At 43.1% G+C, this 22266-nt stretch overlaps 1 protein-coding gene across 1 annotated transcript in view; it reads left to right on the top strand.

The window, feature by feature from the left end:
* The window catches only part of BRSK2 (BR serine/threonine kinase 2), a 900270-nt gene extending 878320 nt beyond the window's left edge, over nt 1-21950 (top strand). The window contains 3 exon segments of the mRNA XM_030202457.1: nt 4982-5162; nt 10210-10299; nt 21886-21950. Coding sequence (XP_030058317.1) covers nt 4982-5162; nt 10210-10299; nt 21886-21950 — 336 coding nt within the window.
* The last annotated feature ends 316 nt before the right edge of the window (nt 21951-22266 follow it).

The raw sequence follows: 22266 nt of genomic DNA, 5'->3' as shown, positions 1-22266 counted from the left end.
CTAGCCCAGTATCCTGCTTCCAACAGTGACCAATCCAGGTCTCTATCCCTCCCACCCTGCATGTTCAGCATCTGCTCTCTCAGTGACCTTATCCTCCCCTTGCAGCATCTCTCCTTTGTGTCCCTGTCTTGAACTGTCCTACATTTCCACCCTGAGTCCATATGCCCTCCCCTGTGATCAGCATCCCCCCACCCCTGTGTCCAGTAATTGTCCCTCTGCCCAGTATTTCTCATGTGTCCCTGTCCCTATATGTCCAATATCTGTTCTCTGTATCCCTGTCCCTGTCCCTCTTCTCTGTTTTCCCTTCCACACCCCCTACCCTGGGGCCAGTATCTCTCTCTTTTTCTCTCTCCCCCCCCCCCCCCTCCACAGTCCACTATATCTCCCTCTTGGGTCCACTGTCCTTCCCCCTCTTATCCTCTCCAGTCAATCTCTGTCTCCTGCCCTTTTATCCTTCTATTCCCCCTCTGGTCCTGCATCTTTTCTTCACCCTCTCCCTCCCCCTCCAACTCTTGGGTCCAGCACCTCATCCTGTCTGTCCCTTCCTAATCCCCAGATCCAGTAGAGCAGCAAGTCCATCTCTCTTGTCTCTCAGTTCAGCACCTCTCTTCCCCTTCCATCTCACAGGTCCAGGGTCTTCCCCCTCCCAGTTCTAGCATCTGTCCCCTTTCCTCCTCCCTCCCCTTCTCGGTTCCAGTGTCTTTCCCCTTTCTCTTTCCACCCTCTCCCAGTTCCAGTGTATGTCCCCTTTCTGAGCTAGCTAGCTCCTTCACCTATGCCAAAAAAGTTAATTATGGCTGTCAAGGATATTGTTCTTTTGTTTTGGGGGGGGGGGGGGAGAATGCAGGGAGATGTGCTACTTGGAATGTGCCGCTCCTTGATGGGGGAGGGGAAAGGTGAGAGATATATAGGTTTGATTGGGGTTGAGGGAAGTAAGTTTGAGTCAGTTAGTACAGAGGATTTGTAGATGCAGCCTGTACGTACTAAAAAAGTTAAGACTTGGTCCGTGGCAGCTGTTAACACTTAGTCCTATTTTATGGTGCATGTGCTAAGGTCAGATTTGCATAGGGTGCTCTCTCATGTATATGCAGCAATGTATTTATGTAATCTTGTGTGTACTAATGCCTTCTGACCCCAGTGGCCTTAGTGCATAAGACATTATTAGGTGTGCACACTAATCTTTAGGCATAGGCCCCTTACCTAATTTAACTGAATTGTGTTGTTGCCCTTTATATTATAGCACTCTCTCTTGAATTTCACTTCCTGCAAACATGTGGAAGCATAGGGTTATTCATCTTTAAACTGGTTAAATTAAGGAAATCTACATAAATTTCTAAAGAGAGGGAATGCCAGGGTTCATATCAAACCTCCTCTCCCCATCAATTTCAGACACACACTAACATTGAGTTCCTCTTTCTGCCCCTCTCCCCAATCACTCTCCGCTCCCTGACATGCTCCCTGGGTTGTCTCCTAACTTTTCCACCATTTTACCTCAGGCCTGGAGTATAAAGGGTTGTTGCAGGCTGTGCTGTTTCTCCTCTTATGATGTGTACTGGCACAGGGACGGTAGGGACATGACAGGAAAGCAAAAACAATTGTCCTTCATCCTTCTCCCTTCTCCAGCAACTCCTCTCCAGCTCCCCCTATGTGTCCAGGGGTAGAAGAGCAGGAGGCAGTGAACAGTAAGCTTCCTGCCTGGAGCTTTGTGGTATTTCAAACCTTGCAATCTATGCAAAGCTTTGGAGTCTGAGTGAAATCCAGAGGGTTCCCAGGTTTACTAGGAATTTGCCAGAACACTGAAGAAGAAGTAATAAAACCTCTAGAATCTGCTCCAGTTGGATATGGTGTGGGTTTTGGGGTTTTTTTGGAAGTGTATTTATTGTGAGACAACATACCATAGCATCAGCTTCCCAATTTTTAAATGGCAGGACAACAAAGGAAACATTTATTTATTTATTTATTTATTGCACTTGTATCCCACATTTCCCCATCTATTTGCAGGCTCAATGTGGCTTACAAAGACCTGTTATGGCAGCGCCATGTCAGAATATAGAAATACAGTTGGAATTACAATGAGATTGAAGATAACAAAGAGGCATTAAGCAGACAGTTATAGAGAGGCGTCATTCAAAGTAAGGTGAAGTGTACCCAGTTAATCTATGGATTCTCGTGGTAGACCTTATTCAAAAGATAGGTTTTCAGGGATTTGCGAAAGGTAGTGATTTCGTTAATTGTTTTCAGGTTTGTTGGCAGTGCATTCCACAGCTGCATGCTACTGTAGGAAAAGCTGGTGGCGTGTGTTCGTCTATATTTTAATCCTTTGCAGCTCGGGAAGTGCAGGTTAAGAGATGTGTGGGCAGATCTTATAGCATTTCTTGGAGGTAAGTCAATGAGGTCTACCATGTAGGTTGGAGCTTCTCCATAGATGATTCTATGAACGATCGTGCAGATCTTGAATGTGGTCCGTTCTTTAAGTGGGAGCCAGTGTAGTTTCTCTCTTAAGGGTTTTGCACTTTCATATTTTGTCTTACCGAATATGAGTCTGGCTGCGGTGTTTTGGGCTGTTTGAAGTTTCTTGACGTTCTGTTCTGTGCAGCCGGCGTAAAGTGCATTGCAATAGTCCAGGTGGCTTAGCACCATTGATTGTACCAGGTTGCAAAAGATGGACCTCGGGAAGAAAGGTTTTATTCTTTTAAGTTTCCACATGGAGTGGAACATCTTTTTGGTTCTGTTCTTCACGTGGTTATCAAGTATGAGATTTCGGTCAAGGGTTATTCCAAGAATTTTCAATGTATTTGAGACTGGAAGGGTTAGGTGTTGTTATGGTAGTGAATTTATTTGTGTTGTGTTGTGAGGTACGTTTAAGGCATTGTGTTTTTTCTGCATTGAGTTTGACTATTTTATTCATGGAATCATCTTAGTGACTTTGCAACCCTGATTTTTGCAGATTTATTAGCATAGTTGAAGTCAGGGTACGGGGACAGGGCTGACCTCTATAATTTCCAAGATAGAGAAGCACTGTAAAATATGGGTAAAATTAAACAGGAGCTGCTTTATGATAGTCATTGCTTTGCTGGACACTTGCTTCTGGATAAGGGAAGAGCACTGCTTTTTCCATTTGGGTGACTTGAATCCTCCAGCCTTTTATTCAGGGCCCATTCTACCAGGCAGCTCCTGGAAGTCACTCTTTACTGCTGTGTTATGACTCCTTTGTGAGCTTCCTGTGATTATGGCAAGCAGGAGTTCAGAAAATTAATGCTTGCCCTTTGAAGGGACTTCTGTGTCATTGGTGGCAAAATGGAGCCACTGGGGCCGTAGCCCTACCATTATTTTGCCCAATATATCAACAGCAATTAGAGCGCTTAGGGGTGGGACCAGAGATTGTTTTACTTGGCTCCTCCAACCAAAAAGATGTATGTTAATGAAGAGCAGGCCGAGGTATCCCCAGTAGAAATGCGTACATGCTATATCATTTAACTACCTCCAATAGCAGATATACCATAGACCTCGGCAGTGCCACTCACTGAATATTGATTTTAAACCAGTAAAAATTATGCACACACCTCCTCATCGGTCCTTAGTATAAAGTGTTTCCCCCCCCATTTTTTCAAATTTTTACAAATTAAATAATCCCCGATTGACTGATAATTCATCCTGAGATGAGTATTCCAACTATTTTAATGTTATTATAATTGAATTGTTAGGAAATATGAATAAGTCAGAACAGAGCTGTAAAAATTTGAAAAACATTGAAAAAAAAACCCTTTATACTAAGGACCGATGAGGAGGTGGTTGCATAATTCTTACTGGTTCAAAATCAGTATTAAGTGAGTGGCACTGCTGAGGTCTATTGTATATTTGCACTATATTGAAGGTAGTTTATGTAATGGATTAGGTTATCAATAGAAATCAGACAAAATAAAACATGGAAAAGAAAATAAGATGATACCTTTTTTATTGGACATAACTTAATACATTTCTTGATTAGCTTTCGAAGGTTGCCCTTCTTCGTCAGATCGGAAATAAGCAAATGTGGTAGCAGATAGTATATATAAGAGAAACAGCAAAGCATTACTTTGGTTGGTAAGAATTGGGGTTTATGACTGTTCCTTGTTTGTGTTTAACTTTGAGTTCTGATGGAATTCATCAGTTACCAAGATCGCCACTCAATTTCAGCCAGTACCAAAACCGTTGTGTCTGCCCCGCCTGCCTCCCCAGCACAACACAGGGGCCCCACCCCGCAAAAGATGGGGACCCTCCAGGCTGATACCACACACCCCCTAGTAGAGGCCTGGCTGCCTGACCACTCATAGGCCCTCCCCCAGGCCTACCTTAAGAAGCCTTGGTGGTCTAATGACCTCTTCGGGAGCAGGAATTGAACCCCAGTTGTTCATGACCAGTGCTACTGCTCAGTCAATATGGCTGCTGAGACTTTATCATTTTGACTGAGAGGTGGCACTGGGCAGGAATAAATGGACTTCATTTCTGCCCTCGAAGAGGCCACTAGACCATCAGGGTTTCTTAATGTAGGCCCAGGGAGGGCCTACAGATGGTTTGCACCCGAGGAGAGTGGGGGGACAGAGAGTGGTTGCAGGTGGTGGTGAGAGGGATAGAGTTTTGGTTTCAGCTGAAATTGCACTGATGTTTTCAACTGAAACCCTAACCTGGATTTCAGGCCAGTTTCGGTTAGCTTGAATGTAAGCTTGAATACAGATGCATATTCGCTGGTGGTGGGATACATTGTAAAAGTGTTTGCTGGTTTGTAAACTTTTGCATGTCTGGTTATTACACATAAAGACAATTGGACAAAAAAAGGAAAGTGGTTTATGTCACTGGAGACTGATATTCAGCTTCAATGTAATTTCAAGCTTCTTTGTTTATAGTACAATTCTGACCAAGGTAGATTACAGCATTTGAGGTGAGGAGGAGTTTCCGCTTTGCTTATTCCCTGTCTTTTATTTTTCCTTCACTCTTCTTTTAGATTCCTAGTCTCAGCCACAGCGTTATATCCCAGACAAGCTTCCGAGCCGAGTATAAGTCCACAGGAGGCCCAGCTGTCTTTCAGAAGCCGGTAAAGTTCCAGGTGGACATCACGTATACGGAAGGGAGTGAAGCCCAGAAAGAGAATGGCATCTACTCTGTCACGTTCACACTGCTGTCAGGTAACCAAAGCATGGACTCGGGACCTCCTGTATTCTCAGTTTCACTCACACTGTAAGCATTCAGCATCCTTAATTTAGCAAAGTTTGTGCACTCTGACTGTTACCAGAAAACAGCTCACACAAACCCACAGCCAGTGACCACTTCTTCATAGCTGGTTTGAGCTGCCCATGGCCTGTGCAGTCTTTATTTCTTTTGCTTCAACTTTGCAGTGACATATACAGCTGTACTTCTTAGAAAACCTGCCTCCCTCCCCTCCCCTCTCCTCTCCTCTGCCTTTATCAATTACTTTCCTGTTTATCCAGAATCACATCTAGTCACCAAAAGCTGCTAACAAGAGATTACTGAGCAAGAAAATGTATTGTGGAGTTAAGTCTTAATTTTCATGATTTCTGAAAGCAAACAGAATGCATAAATGTACTGGAGAAATCTGGTTAATGTTGTTACCTATAAGATACTATGGTATCTGAACACAGGTCAGTAATTTTGTAATTATCAATACATCATATCTTTTTTTTTTAAATGATAAGTCAATACAGTAAAACAGAGAACAATGCAACAATGTACAGTCTGTGAATGCTTATCTATGTAGATAATTCTCACCGCAAACATTCTGAAGCTGTGGCATGGAAACACTGAAGCCCTGCCCTTAGGCTGTCACCACTCACCTCTCACTGTCACTCATTCACCACTCACTCTCACTGATAGACCCGCCCGCAGCCATGCCCCTTCCGCAAATAATTTGCTACCTCAACGTTCTAATGAAGCTGCAACTTCTGGTTTTTGAGGTGGCAGAGATCGGAATTTTTCCTGAGGTGGCAGAGATCGGAATTTTTCCCCATGACTGTTTGCTTTTGCTCCACCCTCGCATCAAACGTGATGATGTTGAGGGCGGAGCAATGACACTCTACCAATCGCATCGCTCCGCCCTCGACGTCATCACGTTTGACGCGAGGGCGCCGTTTCGCCTGCAGGGCTGTCGGGCAACGGGGAGTCAGCTATTTGCCCGAAACCACAAACATCGGACGAACGCAAGGCGTGAGGCAGCCAGCCTGAAGGTTGGAGGCAGCGAGGGAGCCAGCCAGCCCAGACGAACGGAGGGAGTGAGGCAGGCAGCCTAAAGGTCGGAGGCAGCGAGGGAGCCAGCCAGCCAGTCTCCATGTGGCACTGCGGGGGGGGGGGGGCACGACTCTGAAGCACGGAGGGTAAGGCCAGGAAAAAGGGGAGGGGGATGGGAAGGAAAGGGCCTTGCTAGCACCCGTTTCATTGGCCTCAGAAATAGGCCTTTCTTACTAGTCTTACATAAACAAAACATGTCGATTCCCCCCTCCCCTGATGAGTGCAAATGTCTGCAATAGAACAAGGGCCATGGGTGTACCAGTTCAAAACAAGCCAATAGAAAAAATTAGCATAACCTAGGAAGATATGGCACCTGCCCTCCAAGTCGTACAAATGTCCTGTGTCTTATGGTAGGATGTTATACGATTGTATTTGTAAGCTGTGAGTTGGGACATCAAGCAATAATAACCCACTTTTTTAAAGACAGTCTTAAGTGTTTCCAGAGTTGCACCAAAACTGTCTTACCGCTGTGAAGACATGTATCACCAGGATGTGTATTTCCTTCAGGATACCCACAACTTTATAATGCACGCATTGGGTAGGTGACTGGCAAAAATGTATTAAGTTCCTTCAGTAATGCTATCCAAAACATTTGCTCTGCCAAGCATACCCACCAGATAGGAAAAAAGGTCCCTTGCATCCCACAGTAACACCAACACAGTGGTGAGCCAGTTTTGTATATCTGGGCCAGTCTTTGTGGAGTATAGTACCACTGGTCAAAGATCTCATAACCATTTTCAATCATAGGGGGGAGGGACAATAGGAATCTTGAACAAATATTGGAAGACTTTTTCTCATTGTTTAGGGTCATAAGTATAAGACAAGAGTGTTCCCCATCTAGCGATATATTTCTGGACAGGTGCATCCTCCTCTAACAGATTTTTGTCTAATCTAGAGACACTCCCTTCCCCATGCCTGATCTCATGGCTAATTCTATAGAAGTTTCAGCCAGAGATAAATCCACCTTAGCTCTACAGAGCAAGAAATCCATATTCGTCTTGGAGTTCAGAGAAGGGAAGAAGCTCACTCTCAACCCAAACCTGCCCCAAGGTATTCAGAGATCTAGCAGCCCAGGGAGCATATGTTTTATCTATCAACCCAGGAACAAAAAGGGGGGGCCATGCTGGATGGGTGTGTAAGGTGATACTGACAGTCTGTGAAAAAACAAGATCTTATCTTAACCCAAATTAATAATGGAGTCCCCGTTAGGCAACCCATCTTATTTACTAACGGTCTTAAATTTGGCAAAGGGAGCTAAAGAAGAGCTGACAAGGGAGTCCGTCCCAGGGAATGTTGACCAAATCTAGTCCAAGGATTTGTGGTACCCTGCTGCGAAATTGCCACAATTTGCAATAATGCAACTTGGTGATAAAGTTCAAAATGAGGCACCCCCATTCCTCTATTATGCTTTAGCTGGTATAAAATTTGGTGTCCCCTCTGGGAGGTTTCAATCTCCAAATATAAGCAAATGCTTTTTCCCTTGAGGCTAAGAAAAAGGATTTCGGAATAGATAGTGGAATAGTTAGAGTAATTTGGGGAGGAAAATCATCTTAAGGGCAGATATGATGCCAGTTTCTCATACCAACCTACTAAGCAACCTACTAAAACTCAATACAGAAAAAACACATTGCCTTATCCTCTCATCCCAATGCTACAAAAGCATACCTACAAACTTAATCACTCCAGATTACACCCTCCCTATCTCAGATAACCTGAAAATCCTTGGTGTCACTATCGACAGGAACCTTACACTCGAAAACCAAGTTAACTCTACAATCAAGAAAATGTTCCACACAATGTAGAAACTCAAACGCGTAAAACCATTCTTCCCAAGGGAAATATTTCGCAACCTGATACAATCAATGGTACTAAGCCATGCCGACTACCAACGGAATTTACTTGGGATGTAAAGACCAACTCATAAGGAAGTTACAGACCGCCCAAAATACAGCAGCCAGACTTATATTTGGAAAATCGCGATTCAAAAGCCTCAAACACCTTCGAGAAAACCTACATTGGCTCCCAATTAAAGAACGTATTACTTTCAAAGTCTGCCCCCTGGTCCACAAGATTATCTATAGCGATGTCTCGGGATATATGTATGACCTCATAGACCTGCCAACCAGAAACTCAACTAGATCATCACGAACATACTTAAAGCTTCACCACCCTCGCTTCAAAGGTCTTAAGTACAAATCAATTTTTGGATCCAGCTTCTCCTATATAAGTAAGCAACTCTGGAATGCACTACCAAAAGCCGTAAAGACAACGTACGACCACCTCAGCTTCCGGAAATCATTAAAGACCAACTTATTCGAAAAGGCATACCCTTCTGATCGAACTTAAATGCTTAACTCAGCAATACAACAAACAAAAACTTATAATGAACACATTATAACCCCTCTTCTCTATGATTCCCTACTGTGTTTGTAACATATTTATTTCACTGACTATAACATTACTCTGGATTTGTTTCATCACCGGAGGTAGATACCGCCTCACGGTATTATGTAAGCCACATTGAGCCTGCAAATAGGTGGGAAAATGTGGTGTACAAATGCAACAAATAAATAAATTCCCTCCCAGAGTCAATTAGGTGTGTTTCTGATTACCTAAAATTTTGTCAATTGTTGAAAGCATTGTTATTTAGTGAATTCTTTGCCACTGTTCACCATTGTAATTCTCTTAGCTAGTTTATTTTCAAGTAAGTCAGTCTGCTGCTATGATGTTATACCTCTTACTGCCTTTTACTTTTGTTTAATCCTTTTATACTTTGCTTTAAAGTTTGATGTAAGCCCCATTGAACCCCAATTTTGGGATAATGTGGGGTATAAATGCTATAAATAAATAAATATGTGGCCCAACCAAATATGTGCCCCCCCCCCCCCCACCGGCGAAATTACACCCTCCCCCCGCCCGGGTGCATTTTTACCTGCTGGGGGGGGGGGGGGTGCTGCGCGCCTTTTGGCTGAGTCCGCTCGTTCCCTCCCTGCTGCTCCCTCTGCCCCAGAACAGGAAGAAACCTGTTCCCCACAGAGGGAGCAGCAGGGAAGGAACGAGCAGACTCAACCAACAGGCATGCGGCGTGCACCCGGGGCAGACTGCCCCCCCCCCCTTAGTACGCCACTGAGCAGCACCAAATATGTTTGTTATGCAGCCCAGTTATTCAGAGCTTCCCTCCTCCCCCCCCCCCAATATGGTACAAGTTAACACCCTTTCACTCACTGGGGAAACACAACCATTTGGGCCCTGTCCCCCAGTTTAAAAGAAATTGTAAAAGTAATAGAGGTATTTACATTTTATTTCAAGGAAATTTTAGAACCCAAGGTAAAGGATATTGCAGAATGAAATAAACTCCTAATCGATATTTAAGGTCCTCTCTGGGGAATTTGTTGAAAGTCATTGAATGCATATGGAAAGTGCGAGACTTATTGGCCCAGCCTTGTGAAATAAGTTGGCTATTGAACTAAGATTGGAATCTAGTCTTTGGTGTCTCAACAGATATATTGATTATAAATGCTATGATTACTGTATTTTGTTGTTCTTAGCTGATTCTTGAACCCTTTTTCGATCGTTTAATGTCTTTGAGTAAACCATTTTGAATTATCTTTAATTAGGAGACTGGTATACAAAAATCAATCAATATATAAGTTAAGAAATGGGCAAGGGCAAATCCAAATACACGTTATAGAAAAAGGAAGTGTTTCTTTTGGATGGTGTCAAAGGAAGGTGGATAGAATAACATACTATATCATCATAACAACAGCATCACTTACCTTTACCACATGACGCAAAAAGAGAGGCTGCTGTTCAGGGGTTTATATTTCTAACTGTATTATAAGAATACTTTTGTTGTCCCCAACATCATATACACCCTGTATGGTTCGCTGCCCAGTTTGGAATCAGTTTGTCTATGCTTCCCTCTCACAGGACCAAGTCGACGCTTCAAACGAGTAGTGGAAACCATCCAGGCACAGTTGTTAAGCACGCATGACCAGCCGTCTGTCCAACAGTTATCAGGTGAGTGTGAGGATGGAATAGAAAGGAAACCTTGGCTCTGAATGTGGGTAAGGAGTCTCCAAATATCAGTATTTTCCATGGATTGTGCACTTAAGGTCAAATGACATGTTACGTGGCACCTGAGGCTTAGTGTTCTAGATCTTAGAACTCCAGCTGTACTCAAAGCACCACACCAAATGTCCACCATTGGTTTCTGTTTAACAGAAAGATGCATTTTCTGCATTTTCTTACTTTGCACCAAGAAGAATGTATCTTCCTTTCTCCACGGGAATTTTCTACCAGATCATTTATTTATTTATTTATAGCATTTATACCCCGCTCTTTCCCGCTCGATAGCAGGTTCAGTGCGGCTTACAAGGTATGGTACAAAGTATCACAGAGATAATACAAAGTATGGTACAAAATATCACGAAGATAACCCAGTTATAGAGAGTAGGACAATAGGAAGAGATGTGGGGGAGAGGATTGGCGTATGGGTAGTGTTAGTGGTGTGGATTAGGTTCAAGAATTAAGTTGGGTTGTTTGGGTATGCTTGTTTGAAGTAAGTTTTCAGCAGCTTTCGAAAGGGTAGATGTTCATTGGTTGTTCGGATGTGTTGAGGTATTGCATTCCAGAGTTTGCTGCCTATAACGGAGAAGTTGGATGCCTAGTAGGTTTTGTATTCGAGGCCTTTGCAATTGGGAAGATGGAGATTAAGATATGTTCGAGAAGATCTGGACCCGTTCCTGGCTGGTAGATCAATCAAGTCGGTCATGTAGCTTGGAGATTCGCCATGAAGGATCTTGTGGATCATTGTGTGGGCTTTGAAGTTTATGCGTTCCTTGATAGGGAGCCAGTGAAGTTTTTCACGTAGTGGTGTTGCACTTTCGAATTGTGATTTGCCAAAAATGAGTCTGGCTGCTGTGTTTTGGGTGGTTTGGAGTTTTTTTCATGATTTGGGCTTTGCAACCGATGAAGATGCTGTTGCAGTAGTCGGCATGGGTGAGTACTGTGGATGTACTAGATTGCGGAAAGTTTTCTGTGGGAGGAATGGTTTTACTCTTTTCAGTACCCACATCATGTTGAACATCTTCTTCGTCGTGGCTTTTGCATGAGTTTCTAAAGTTAGGTGGTTGTCTAATGTTACTCCTAGGATTTTTAGATTATCAGATATTGGGATTGTAACGTCGGGGGTGATCAGAGTGGTTGGGAGCAGAGTGGCATATTGTGATGAAAGGATTAGACATTTTTTTCTTTGTTCATTTTCATCTTGAAGGCGTTGGCCCAGGATGCCAGGATGTTCATGGCAGTGATTATTTTCTCCAAGATTTCTGTAAGCTTGGATTGGAAAGGGATGAATATTGTGACATCATCAGCGTAGATGAAGGGGTTGAGGCCATCATGCCATTTTGACCTTGCTTCCTTATCTTCATGGTAGCTGAAAGGGAAGATGGAGGCTGCTACCAGCCTGACTTGATCCCTTCTTTATAGAAAACTACCCCTGCTCCACTCAGTTCTTGAGACAGCACACCTTTGAGTATTCAGGCAGCCTATAATTTCATTTGGTTTTCTCTTTCATGAGGCACCTGTTTTACATTTCTGCTCTGACATCTCATCAGTGGTTCCTTGGAAGGAGATTTGTATTGGTAGTGTCTCCAGACTGGCTCAATGCTTTAAGTTTACTCTGGTGTCCCAAGGGCACAGGAGCCAATTGTTTGGATGCCAGTAGGTGCTGAGCATCCCCAGTATTGTACAAGGATGGATAATTTGTAATGTTTGGGACTAAGTCATTTTCAAAAATTGGTGCTTATGTTTGTATGTAAAGTACTCATGTATGCAGCTATATATATGTATATATAAACAATGGGGGCAATTTTCAACCAATGGCAATCAACGTTTCCTTAAATGCTGGTTGCTTCTGACTGAATTCTATCTGGATATTTAGTGCTGGCCCTTATCTGGGTACCGGCACAGAATGTCTTGGTCTAAGGCATCAACCAGGAGTCGCCTCCAACACACCATCTGCTTCCACCTCCTCCGTGATGTCTCACCTTATACTACTGACTCTCCTTCCCTGGTGCCCTTTTCCAATGCACTTCTTGTCAGCTATTCCTGTGCATTGTTCCTTATAATTATATCGTGTAACAAGGAAATGCCAGGTTATCTCATTATAAGACTCCTGACGCAGCCGCATCACGCCAAAACACAGCAGCTGTTTCAAGTCGTTTGATTGTTACTCAATAAAGATTTGGAAACTCATACGTCTTCCTCGTGTTTGGATAGAGCCCACTTGTCCTACTTCCTTTTCCTTGACCTGACTACTTTCCTTAGGAATCGTCGCACCTCCACTGTACGTGGAACATAAGAATAGCCATACTGGGTCAGATCAGTGGTCCATTTAGCCCAGTATCCTGCTTCCAACAGTGAACAATCCAGATCACAAGTACCTGGCAGAATCCCAAATAGTAGCAAGATTCCATACTACCAATCCCAGGGTAAACAGCAGCTTCTCCATATCTATCTTAATAGCAGACTATGGAGTTTTCCTCCAGGAACTTGTCCAAACCATTTTTAAACCCAGATACACTAGCCATTGTAACTACATTCTCCAGTAATGATTTCCTTAGCATAACTATTCATTAAGTGAAAAGTATACTTCCTTGAATTCATTTTAAAAGTATTACCATATAACTTCATTGAGTGTCCCCTAATCTTTGTACTTTTTAAAAGAGTAATAAATTGATTCACCTTTACCCATTCTGCGCCACTCAGGATTTTGTAGACCTCTATCATATCTCCCTTCAGCCGTCTTTTCCATCTCGAAAGTTTGTGCAACACATCAGTACAAATGTTTTATTCTTTCTCCAAATTAGCCCACAGAACCTCCTCAATATTTCATAAGCCCTACAATTGTGTTGCTTTAATATTTTTTTACATATATTGCCACCCATCCACCTTTACTTTCCACACTGTCCTTCCTGAATAGATTTTAATGTGACCCTATATAGTAACATAGTAGATGATGGCAGGTAAAGACTTGGACGGTCCATTCAGTGCCCAACAAGATAAACTCATAGCATAAGGTATGATGCGATACTACATATGTATACTTGATCTTGATTTATCCTTGCTATTTTCAGAGCACAGACCATAGAAGTCCTGGCACTGGCCTTGTTCCCCAGCTACTGACGCTGTCATCGAGGCCCCATCCAGATCTGTCCAGCCATGATCTAGGCACAGACCAATAGAAGTCCTGCCCAGTATTGCTTTCCCAGTTACTGAAGTTGCATTCTCAACACTGCTAAGTTTGCTTGGTTTCATTCTCTTTGTATACAGGATTCCTTTGTTTTTATCCCATGCATTTTGGAATTCCATTGCCATTTTCATCACCACCACCACCACCCCCATGGGTGGGCATTCAAGGTATTTACCATCCTCTTCATGAGAAACTACTTCCTGACACTATTCCTGAATCGGCCCCTCTGCAACCTCAATTTATGTCCTGTAGTTCTACTATCCTGTCTCTGAAAAAGGTTTGTTTGTATATTTATACCATTCAAATATTTGAATGTCTGTATCATATAACCCCAATTTCTCCTTTCCTCCAGGGTATACATCTTCAGGTCATCAAGTGTTTTCTCATGCGTCTTGTGGCACAAATCCCATACCATGATTGTCGCTTTTCTCTGAGCTGCTTTGTCTTTTTTACATCACAGTACTCCAAGTTGGGGCTCATGACTTGTACAGGGGCATCAACACTTCCTTTCTTCTGCTGGTTGTACCTTTCTCTATGCAGCTTAGCATCCTTTTGCCTTGGCCACAATCTTGTCACATTGCTTTGTCACCATGAGATCCTCTGACAACATCATCCCAAGGCCCTTCTCCTGGGCTGTGCTGCTCAATCTGTCTACTCCCATCTGGCACATCTCCTTTGGATTTCTGCACCCTAAGTGCATCACTGTGCACTTCTTCACATTAAATTTTAACTGCCAGGTTCTTCTAATATTTGGAGATCTCTTCTCATGGTTTCTACTCCCTCCAGGTTGTCAATCTCTGTTGGCAATCTTCATGTCATCCGCAAAAAGGCTAACTTCTTCTAACCCTTCAGCAACATCTCTCACAAATATATTAAACAGAAACAGCCCCAGTACTGATCCCTGAGGCATTCCACTACTCACCTTCCTTTCCTCCAAGTGAATTCGATTTACTACCACCCTCTGTCATCTGTTGGTCAATCAGTTTCCAATCCAGTTCACCACTTTGAGTCCAATGTTTAAGACTTTGTTGAAATCTAAGTAGATTACATCTAGTTCATATCCTCTATCTAGTTCTTTGGTCACCTAGAGGGGCATAATCGAAAGGGATGCCCAAGTTTTGCTGAGGACGTCCTCGCAAAACGTCTTGGCGAAGGAGCGGGGAAAACCCATATTATCGAAACAAGATGGGAATCCTTCTTTCATTTTGATAATACGGTCGGGGACGCCCAAATCTTGACATTTAGATCGTCCCTAGAGATGGTCGTCCCTAGACTTTGCTGTAGGAGGCACTAAGGGGTTCTCATGTTAACCCAGTGTTATCCAGTTAAGGCCGCATTCAGTAAATAGCGCTCAAAAATATCCTTTGCTCAGCGCTATTCTATAAAGGTTGCTCCGGGCTGAGCGCCCTTTATGGAATAGTGCATAGCGCTGATTCCTGCAGCCAAATTTTGGCACCAGGACTTACAACTGCTGTAATTGTGTGCATCCCTGATATTCTGTAGTACTGTCTGCAAATGTTCAGAATGCCCCTCACCCACACATGACCATGCCTAGTTCTGGGTGACACGCTATGGGATTTTGGCATGTAAAACCTAAGTCATTTCTGATTTTCGGCGATAATGGAAACTAAGGACACCTATCTCAGAAACAACCAAATGCAAGCCCTTTGGTTGTGGGAGGAGCCAGCATTTGTAGTGCACTGGTCCTTCTGACATGCCAGGACACCAACCGGGCACCCTAGGGGGCACTGCAGTGGATTTCAGGAATTGTTCCAAGGTACATAGTTCCCTTACCTTGTGTGCTGAGCTCGCCAAAACCCACAACTGTACACCACTACCATAGCCCTTACGGGTGAAGGGGGGTACCTACATGTGGGTACAGTGGGTTTCTGGTGGGTTTTGGAGGGCTCACATTTACCACCACAAGTGTAACAGGTAGGGGGGGATGGTCTTGGGTCCACCTGCCTGAAGTGCACTGTACCCACTAAAACTGCTCCAGGGACCTGCATACTGCTGCGATGGACCTGAGTATGATATTTGAGGCTGGCACAAAATATTTTTAAAGTTTGTTTTTTTTTAGGGTGGGAGGGGGTTAGTGACCACAGGGGAGGTGATCCCCGATTCTCTCCAGTGGTCATCTGGTCAGTTCGGGCACCTTTTTGTGCCTTGGTTGTAAGAAAAACAGAACCAGGTAAAGTCGTCAGGGACACCCTTTTTTTTTCCATTATGGGTCGAGGACTTCCATGTGTTAGGCACACCCAGTCCCGCCTTCGCTACGCCTCTGACATGCCCCCGTGAACTTTGGTCGTCCCCTAGGTTGTTTATAAACGCTTTCTTTCTGTGAACGGTGCAACACTAGCCACTCCATTCCCAGATATACCCTAGGCAGCCAACCACAGTCCTTCTCCAGGATTTTCCTTGATAAACACCTAAAAGAGGTACTTGTTTAGCACATTTGCTTTATCCTCCTCACCCTCCACATAGCTGTTCTCAGTATCTTTCAGTCTTACAATTCTATTTCTAGCCTTTCTCCTTTCCCCAATATATCTGAAAAAGGTTTTGTCATCTCTCTTCACATCTTTAGCCATTTTTCTTCCACCTATGCTTTCACTAGCTATATTTCCCTTTATGCTTATTTGAGTTTAATCCAGTAATTTACATAAGTACATAAGTATTGCCATACTGGGACAGACTGAAAGTCCATCAAGCCCAGCATCCTGTTTCCAACAGTGGCCAATACAGGTCACAAGTACCTGGCAAGATCCCAAAACAGTACAATACATTTTATGCTGCTTTTAATATTCCCTTATCTCTTGTTTGTCCTGTTTGTCCTAATTAGAGCACTTTAGAAATGATAAGTATTAGTAGTAGTAGTTAACCTAGATATAAGCAGTGGATTTTCCTAAGTCCATCTGAATAATGGCTTATGGACTTTTCTTTTAGGAAGATATCCAAACCTTTTTAAACCCCGCTAAACCAACGTTACGTGATGATGATCCCACTGGCAAAATCCTTGTCTAATTGAGGTCTCAACCCATTCATCTATGCAGATGACATTACAATCTACATTCCCTTCAGACATGACTTGACAGAAATAACCAATGAAATCAATGATGGCCTGAACATCATGGACTTTTGGGCAAACTCATTCCAATTGAAACTGAACACTGAAAAAACACACTGCCTCATCCTCTCATCTCCACATAACAATTACAAACCCACCACCATAAGCACCCTAGGACACATACTCCGTTCTTCAGACAGCTTAAAAATATTCGGCGTCACAATCGATCGCAACCTCACTCTCGAGAACCAAGTAAATACCGTAACAAAGAAAATGTTCTATGCAACTAGTAAAAAAGGCCCGTTTCTGTAGGCAAGGAAACGGGCCTTAGACAGGCAATTCCCCCCCCCCCCCCGTGCGAGCGAAAACTGCCGCCACCGCCGCCGTGTTGTTCTTCCCTTCCCATAGGTTCTTCAATCATCTTGTCTGGAAGTTCCTCTGCGTGCGTCTGACGTCAGACGCACGGAGTTAAACTTTCTGAGAAGATGATTGAGGAACCCACCCGAAGGTAGTGCACAACAGCGGCGGGAGGGGGGGGGGGTGCGGTTTTGGGCGTTCCTGGGGGGGATCGACAGGTTCGCGGGAGGGGGTGGGTTTCGAGGGGGCTGTAGCGCGGGGGGGTGACAGCTGATTCCGAGGCAGTAGGAGGAGTAGGGAAACTACTCCTCCCCTTGCCTTGGAATCAGCTGTGTTGACGTCAGTGACGTCCATGCGTGACTGCCTCGCAGACCACTTGCAGCCAGGGAGCCACAGTCCCAAGCATAGAACGTTGGAGGTGAGAATTATTATATAGGATGTGGAAACTCAAATGAATAAAACCTTTCTTCCCGCGGGAAACTTTTTGAAACTTAATACAATCAATGGTCCTAAGCCATGCAGACTACTGTAACAGAATCTACGCGGGATGTAAAGTACAACTCACCAAAAAACTCCAAACTGCCCAAAATACAGCAGCCAGACTGATATATGGTAAAACATGATTCGAAAGTGCCAAACCCCTATGAGAAAAGTTGCACTGGCTCCCAATAAAAGAACGGATCATCTTCAAAATCTGCACTTTGGTCCACAAAATGATCTACGGCGTAGTCCCAGGCTACATGACAGACCTCATAGATCTACCAACTAGAAACAGAATCAGATCATCACGATCATACCTAAACCTACATTACCCAAATTGTAAAGGCCTAAGATACAAAACAACTTACGCATCTAGCTTCTCCAGCATAAGCGCACAACTATGGAATGGCCTCCCAAATGCTGTGGGAACAATCCATGACCACTTAAACTTCAGGAAATCACTAAAAACTCACCTCTTCAAAAAGGCCTATCCCACAGATCCAACGTAAATCTTCACACCCAGCAACACAGCATAACTAATGATCGTACTGGACAATTTATAATCTTCACTTCCTTCGACCCCATGACGTCTGATCCATACCTACCTCATCTGACCACAATATAACTTTGTATTTGTTATCAACCGAATTGGCAAATGCCACTACGATATTATGTAAGCCACATTGAGCCTGCAAATAGGTGGGAAAATGTGGGGTACAAATGTAATAAAATAAACTGCTTTTACCACATTCTTTGGCAACAAATTCCAGAGTTTAATTACATGTAGAGTGAAGAAATATTTTCTCCGTTTCATTTTAAATTTACTACTTTGTAGCTTCATTGCATGCCCCCTAGTCCTAGTATTTTTTGGAAAGAGTAAACAAGAGATTCACATCTACCTGTTCCACTCCACTCATTATTTTATAGGCCTCTATCATATCTCCCCTCAGCCGTCTTTTCTCCAAGCTGAAGAGCACTAGCCGCTTTAGCCTTTCCTCATAGGAAAGTCGTCCCATGCCCTTTATCATTTTCATCGCCTTTCTCTGTACCTTTTCTAATTCCACTATATCTTAGAGCAATACAAAGGTATTATAATATCCACATTTTTGTTTTCCATTCGTTTCCTAATAATACCGAACATTCTATTTGATTTCTTAGCCACCGCCACACACTGAGCAGATGGTTTCAACATATCATCAACGATGACGCCTAGATCCCTTTCCTGGTCAGTGACCCCTAATGTGGAACATTGCACTATGTAACTATAATTTTGGTTCCTCTTTCCCACATGCATCACTTTGCACTTGCGCACATTAAACGTCATCTGCCATTTAGATGCCCAGTCTCCCAGTCTCGTAAGATCCTTTTGTCATTTTTCACAATCCTCTTCCGATTTAACAGCTTTGAATAATTTTGTGTCGTCAGCAGATTTAATTACCTCACTAGTTACTCCCATCTCTAGATCATTTATAAATATGTTAAAAAGCAGTGGTCCCAGCACAGACCCCTGGGGAACCCTACTATCTACCTTTCTCCATTGAGAATACTGACCATTTAACTCTACTCTCTGTTTTCTATCTTTTAACCAGTTTTTAATCCACAATTTCTTCTGTGATCCTCTTGCATTCTTCTGTGTTTCTTGAACTTCAGCTTTTTTTTGCCCTTATTTTTTCAGGCACTTGTTTAAAGAACCATATCAGCTTCCTGTTTCTCTTCTTGTTGTTGGATTTTTTTTTCTTTCCTTATATAAAATGTGTTGCATATTTATAGCAGCTTTCAGCTTGGACCACTGCCCTTCCACTTCTCTGATGCCTACCCAAGCTGTCAGCTCCTTCAGGTACTCCCCCATTTTACCAAAATCATCACATCTGAAGTCTAATACTTTGAGTTTTGGGCATCTGCACTCGTCTTTCGCTCTTATATCAAACCATATTGTGTGCTGATTACCATTGCCTGGGTGGGCACCCACCTGGACGTTGGAAACACTTCCTCCATTTGTGAGCACTAGATCCAGTGTCACCCCTTCCCTTGTGGGTTCCATCACCATTTGTCTGAGCAAAATACCTTGGCAGGCATCCATGATCTATCTGCTTCTGTCCAATTCTGTCAAAGGGACATTCCAATCCACATCAGGCAAGTTGAAATCTCTCAGCAAAAGCACCTCCCCTTTCATTCCAAGCTGATGGATATCTTCGATCAAATCCTTGTCCAGCTTCTCCATTTGTGGCAGAGGTCTGTAGATAACACCTTTGTACATACAGGTTCCATCTTCTCTTTCCAGGATGATCCATATCGCTTCTTCTTTTCCCCAGTTTCCTTCTATTTCAGCTGCTCTTATATTTTTTTTCACATACAGTGCCACTCCTCCACCTCTTTGGGCCTCCCTATCCTTCCTAAACATGGTTCTCTGTATACCACATCTCCATGGCCGCTACTAAATCGAAGTTGGCCTCTTCCATTACAAGTTCAAGATCTGGGACTTTGTTTCCCATACAAGGAATATTAGTATACATAGATGCATATTTTCAAAGCACTTAGACTTATAAAGTTACATAGTAACCCATGGAACTTTGTAAGTCTAAGTGCTTTTGACAATGAGTCCCAAAGCCTTCTAGACATTGTCCTTTTTTCTAATTTCTATACAAGTTTTTAATGTTTCACCTACCTAAGGGTTTTGTTCTCCCATCTTCATTGATCCTAGTTTAAAGCCCTTCTCAGAAAGATAACCAGTCTTTTCCAGAAGTCACACCATCACTCAGAAATTCAAATCATCCCATGGTCCAGGAAGCTAAAACACCCTCGTTGATACAGTCCACATAGTTATGCATCCATCTTCAGAATTTAGGCTTCTCTGCCTAGGACTTTATTCTTGAACAGGAGGATTGAGGCGAACACCTCCTGTAAATCTGTCTGCTTCACTGTCTCTACAAGGGCTACAAAGTTGCTGTTGGTATGTTGAGGAAGATACCTAGCAGTATCATTCATGCCAACATGGATGAGCAGCATCAGAAGAAGGCTCGATGAGTTTCAGCAGTCTCTGAAATGCCTGACTTTGGTACCTGGTAGACAGTATATCTCCTGGGACATCATGTCTAGAGGAAGTTGTCAATTATCTCTACCCTTCACTTCCTAGGCACAGTGGTTGCTGATCCTGCATCTTCTGGATGTACAAGATTTGGTTCCTCCTCATTCTGGAATGGTTTCTCCTTTTCCAGTTCCAGGGCTGCATACAAGTCTTCAGCTTGAAAGTGGAGTTGGGATGTTGATTTTACTGGCTTTGATAACCTGAGTTTGGCTGTCATGTTGTGGTACAGTTTTATCTTCCTCTCTGGTGAAGATCTTTGATACCTCAAGAAGCATTCCATCTATGTAGATCTTGCTTCACATTCCTTAATTTACATCCTCCCAAATGCAAGGGTCTGAAATACAAATCAATGCATGCATCTACCTTTTCCTATACGAGCACGCAACTTTGGAACGCGCTGCCACGTAACCTTAAAACGGTCTATGAATTGACCAATTTCCGCAAACTATTGAAAACCTATCTTTTCGACAAGATATATCACAAAGATCAGCATGTGTAACTGTATAGTCTTAAAATTTCTATACTGTCTTATAATGTGTTATAATGTCTTTCTGCTCTAACGCCCTCATCTATCTTACTACCATGTAACACAAAACCCTCTGTAAACCAAATGTATACTCAATGCTACTTCCAGTATCCATGACGAAATGTAAGCCATATTGAGCCTGCAAAGAGGTGGGATAATGTGGGATACAAGTGCCATAAAATAAATAAAAATAAATAAATGTTCAGCCTTATCCACCTCCCCAGCTGAGGACTGCCTGCTACTTTCCCTCTTCCTCCTCCTCAAGATGGCTCTTACCATCTCTTTTCCAGCATTAACACTCCTCCTTCAGATACTTTGCAAAATCTAAAGTGTGCAACACACATGGCAAACACCTTTATTGTAAGTTTGGAGATATCTTTCAGCATGAGCATCAATATGACACCATAAAAATATATCTAACTTTGAAGAAAAGGTCATTATGTTTCCATAACAACTGTTTATTAAAGATAGTATTTTAATAAGTTCAAGCAGTTCACTTGCCTCCCATTTTGGGAATTTGGTTCACTGCTGGCCTGAACTTGTCCAGATGGGAATGAACAATTCTTGGGCATCGCTCGCACTGCTGAGGTTTAGGTTGTAAACAGAGAAATGTCTTGGGGTGCCATGAGACAGGTCACAAGGACCATTATTGTGAAATCATGAAAATACTGTCTTTGGAGAACAATTGCAGGTAAGTAATCACTATATATTGAAGTATGTGAACGTGTGTTCATACATGCATATGCCTTCTGTGCATCACTTCAGAATAGCCACAGAGAACTTGGCTTTGAAGAGACAGTAAATATGGATACAAACACTTTTATATTGCTTTACTGCAGTCATGAATGATATGGTATTTCTGGTGAACACAGAAGCAAAGGAAAGAGAAAGAAGAAAGAGCTGATGAGTCAAGGTAGAAGCACTGTTACCCTACCTCGGCACTGTCTCATTGTACCAGTGGTTATACTAACCTTGGTGCTGGGTCTTGTAATACTAACCCTTAGGACACTATTCACTAAAGCTTTTCCTGTTCTATGCAAAAAAGGTTCCCCCCCTCCCCTCCGATATTCAACAGGCAACGCAGTTAGCTGTCGCCACCAGTGCTGACCCCGGATATTCAATGCCGGGCCATTTCCAGTGACCGGCATTGAATATCCAGGGGTTTTCTGACCCAACTATGTGAATATTCAGTGCTGGCCGGTTGAGTTAATAGTGGGCAA

The sequence above is a fragment of the Microcaecilia unicolor genome, chromosome 4, assembly GCF_901765095.1.
Source record: "Microcaecilia unicolor chromosome 4, aMicUni1.1, whole genome shotgun sequence".
NCBI classification, from domain to species: Eukaryota; Metazoa; Chordata; class Amphibia; order Gymnophiona; family Siphonopidae; genus Microcaecilia; species Microcaecilia unicolor.
This window is presented reverse-complemented; position numbering and strand designations above follow the sequence as displayed.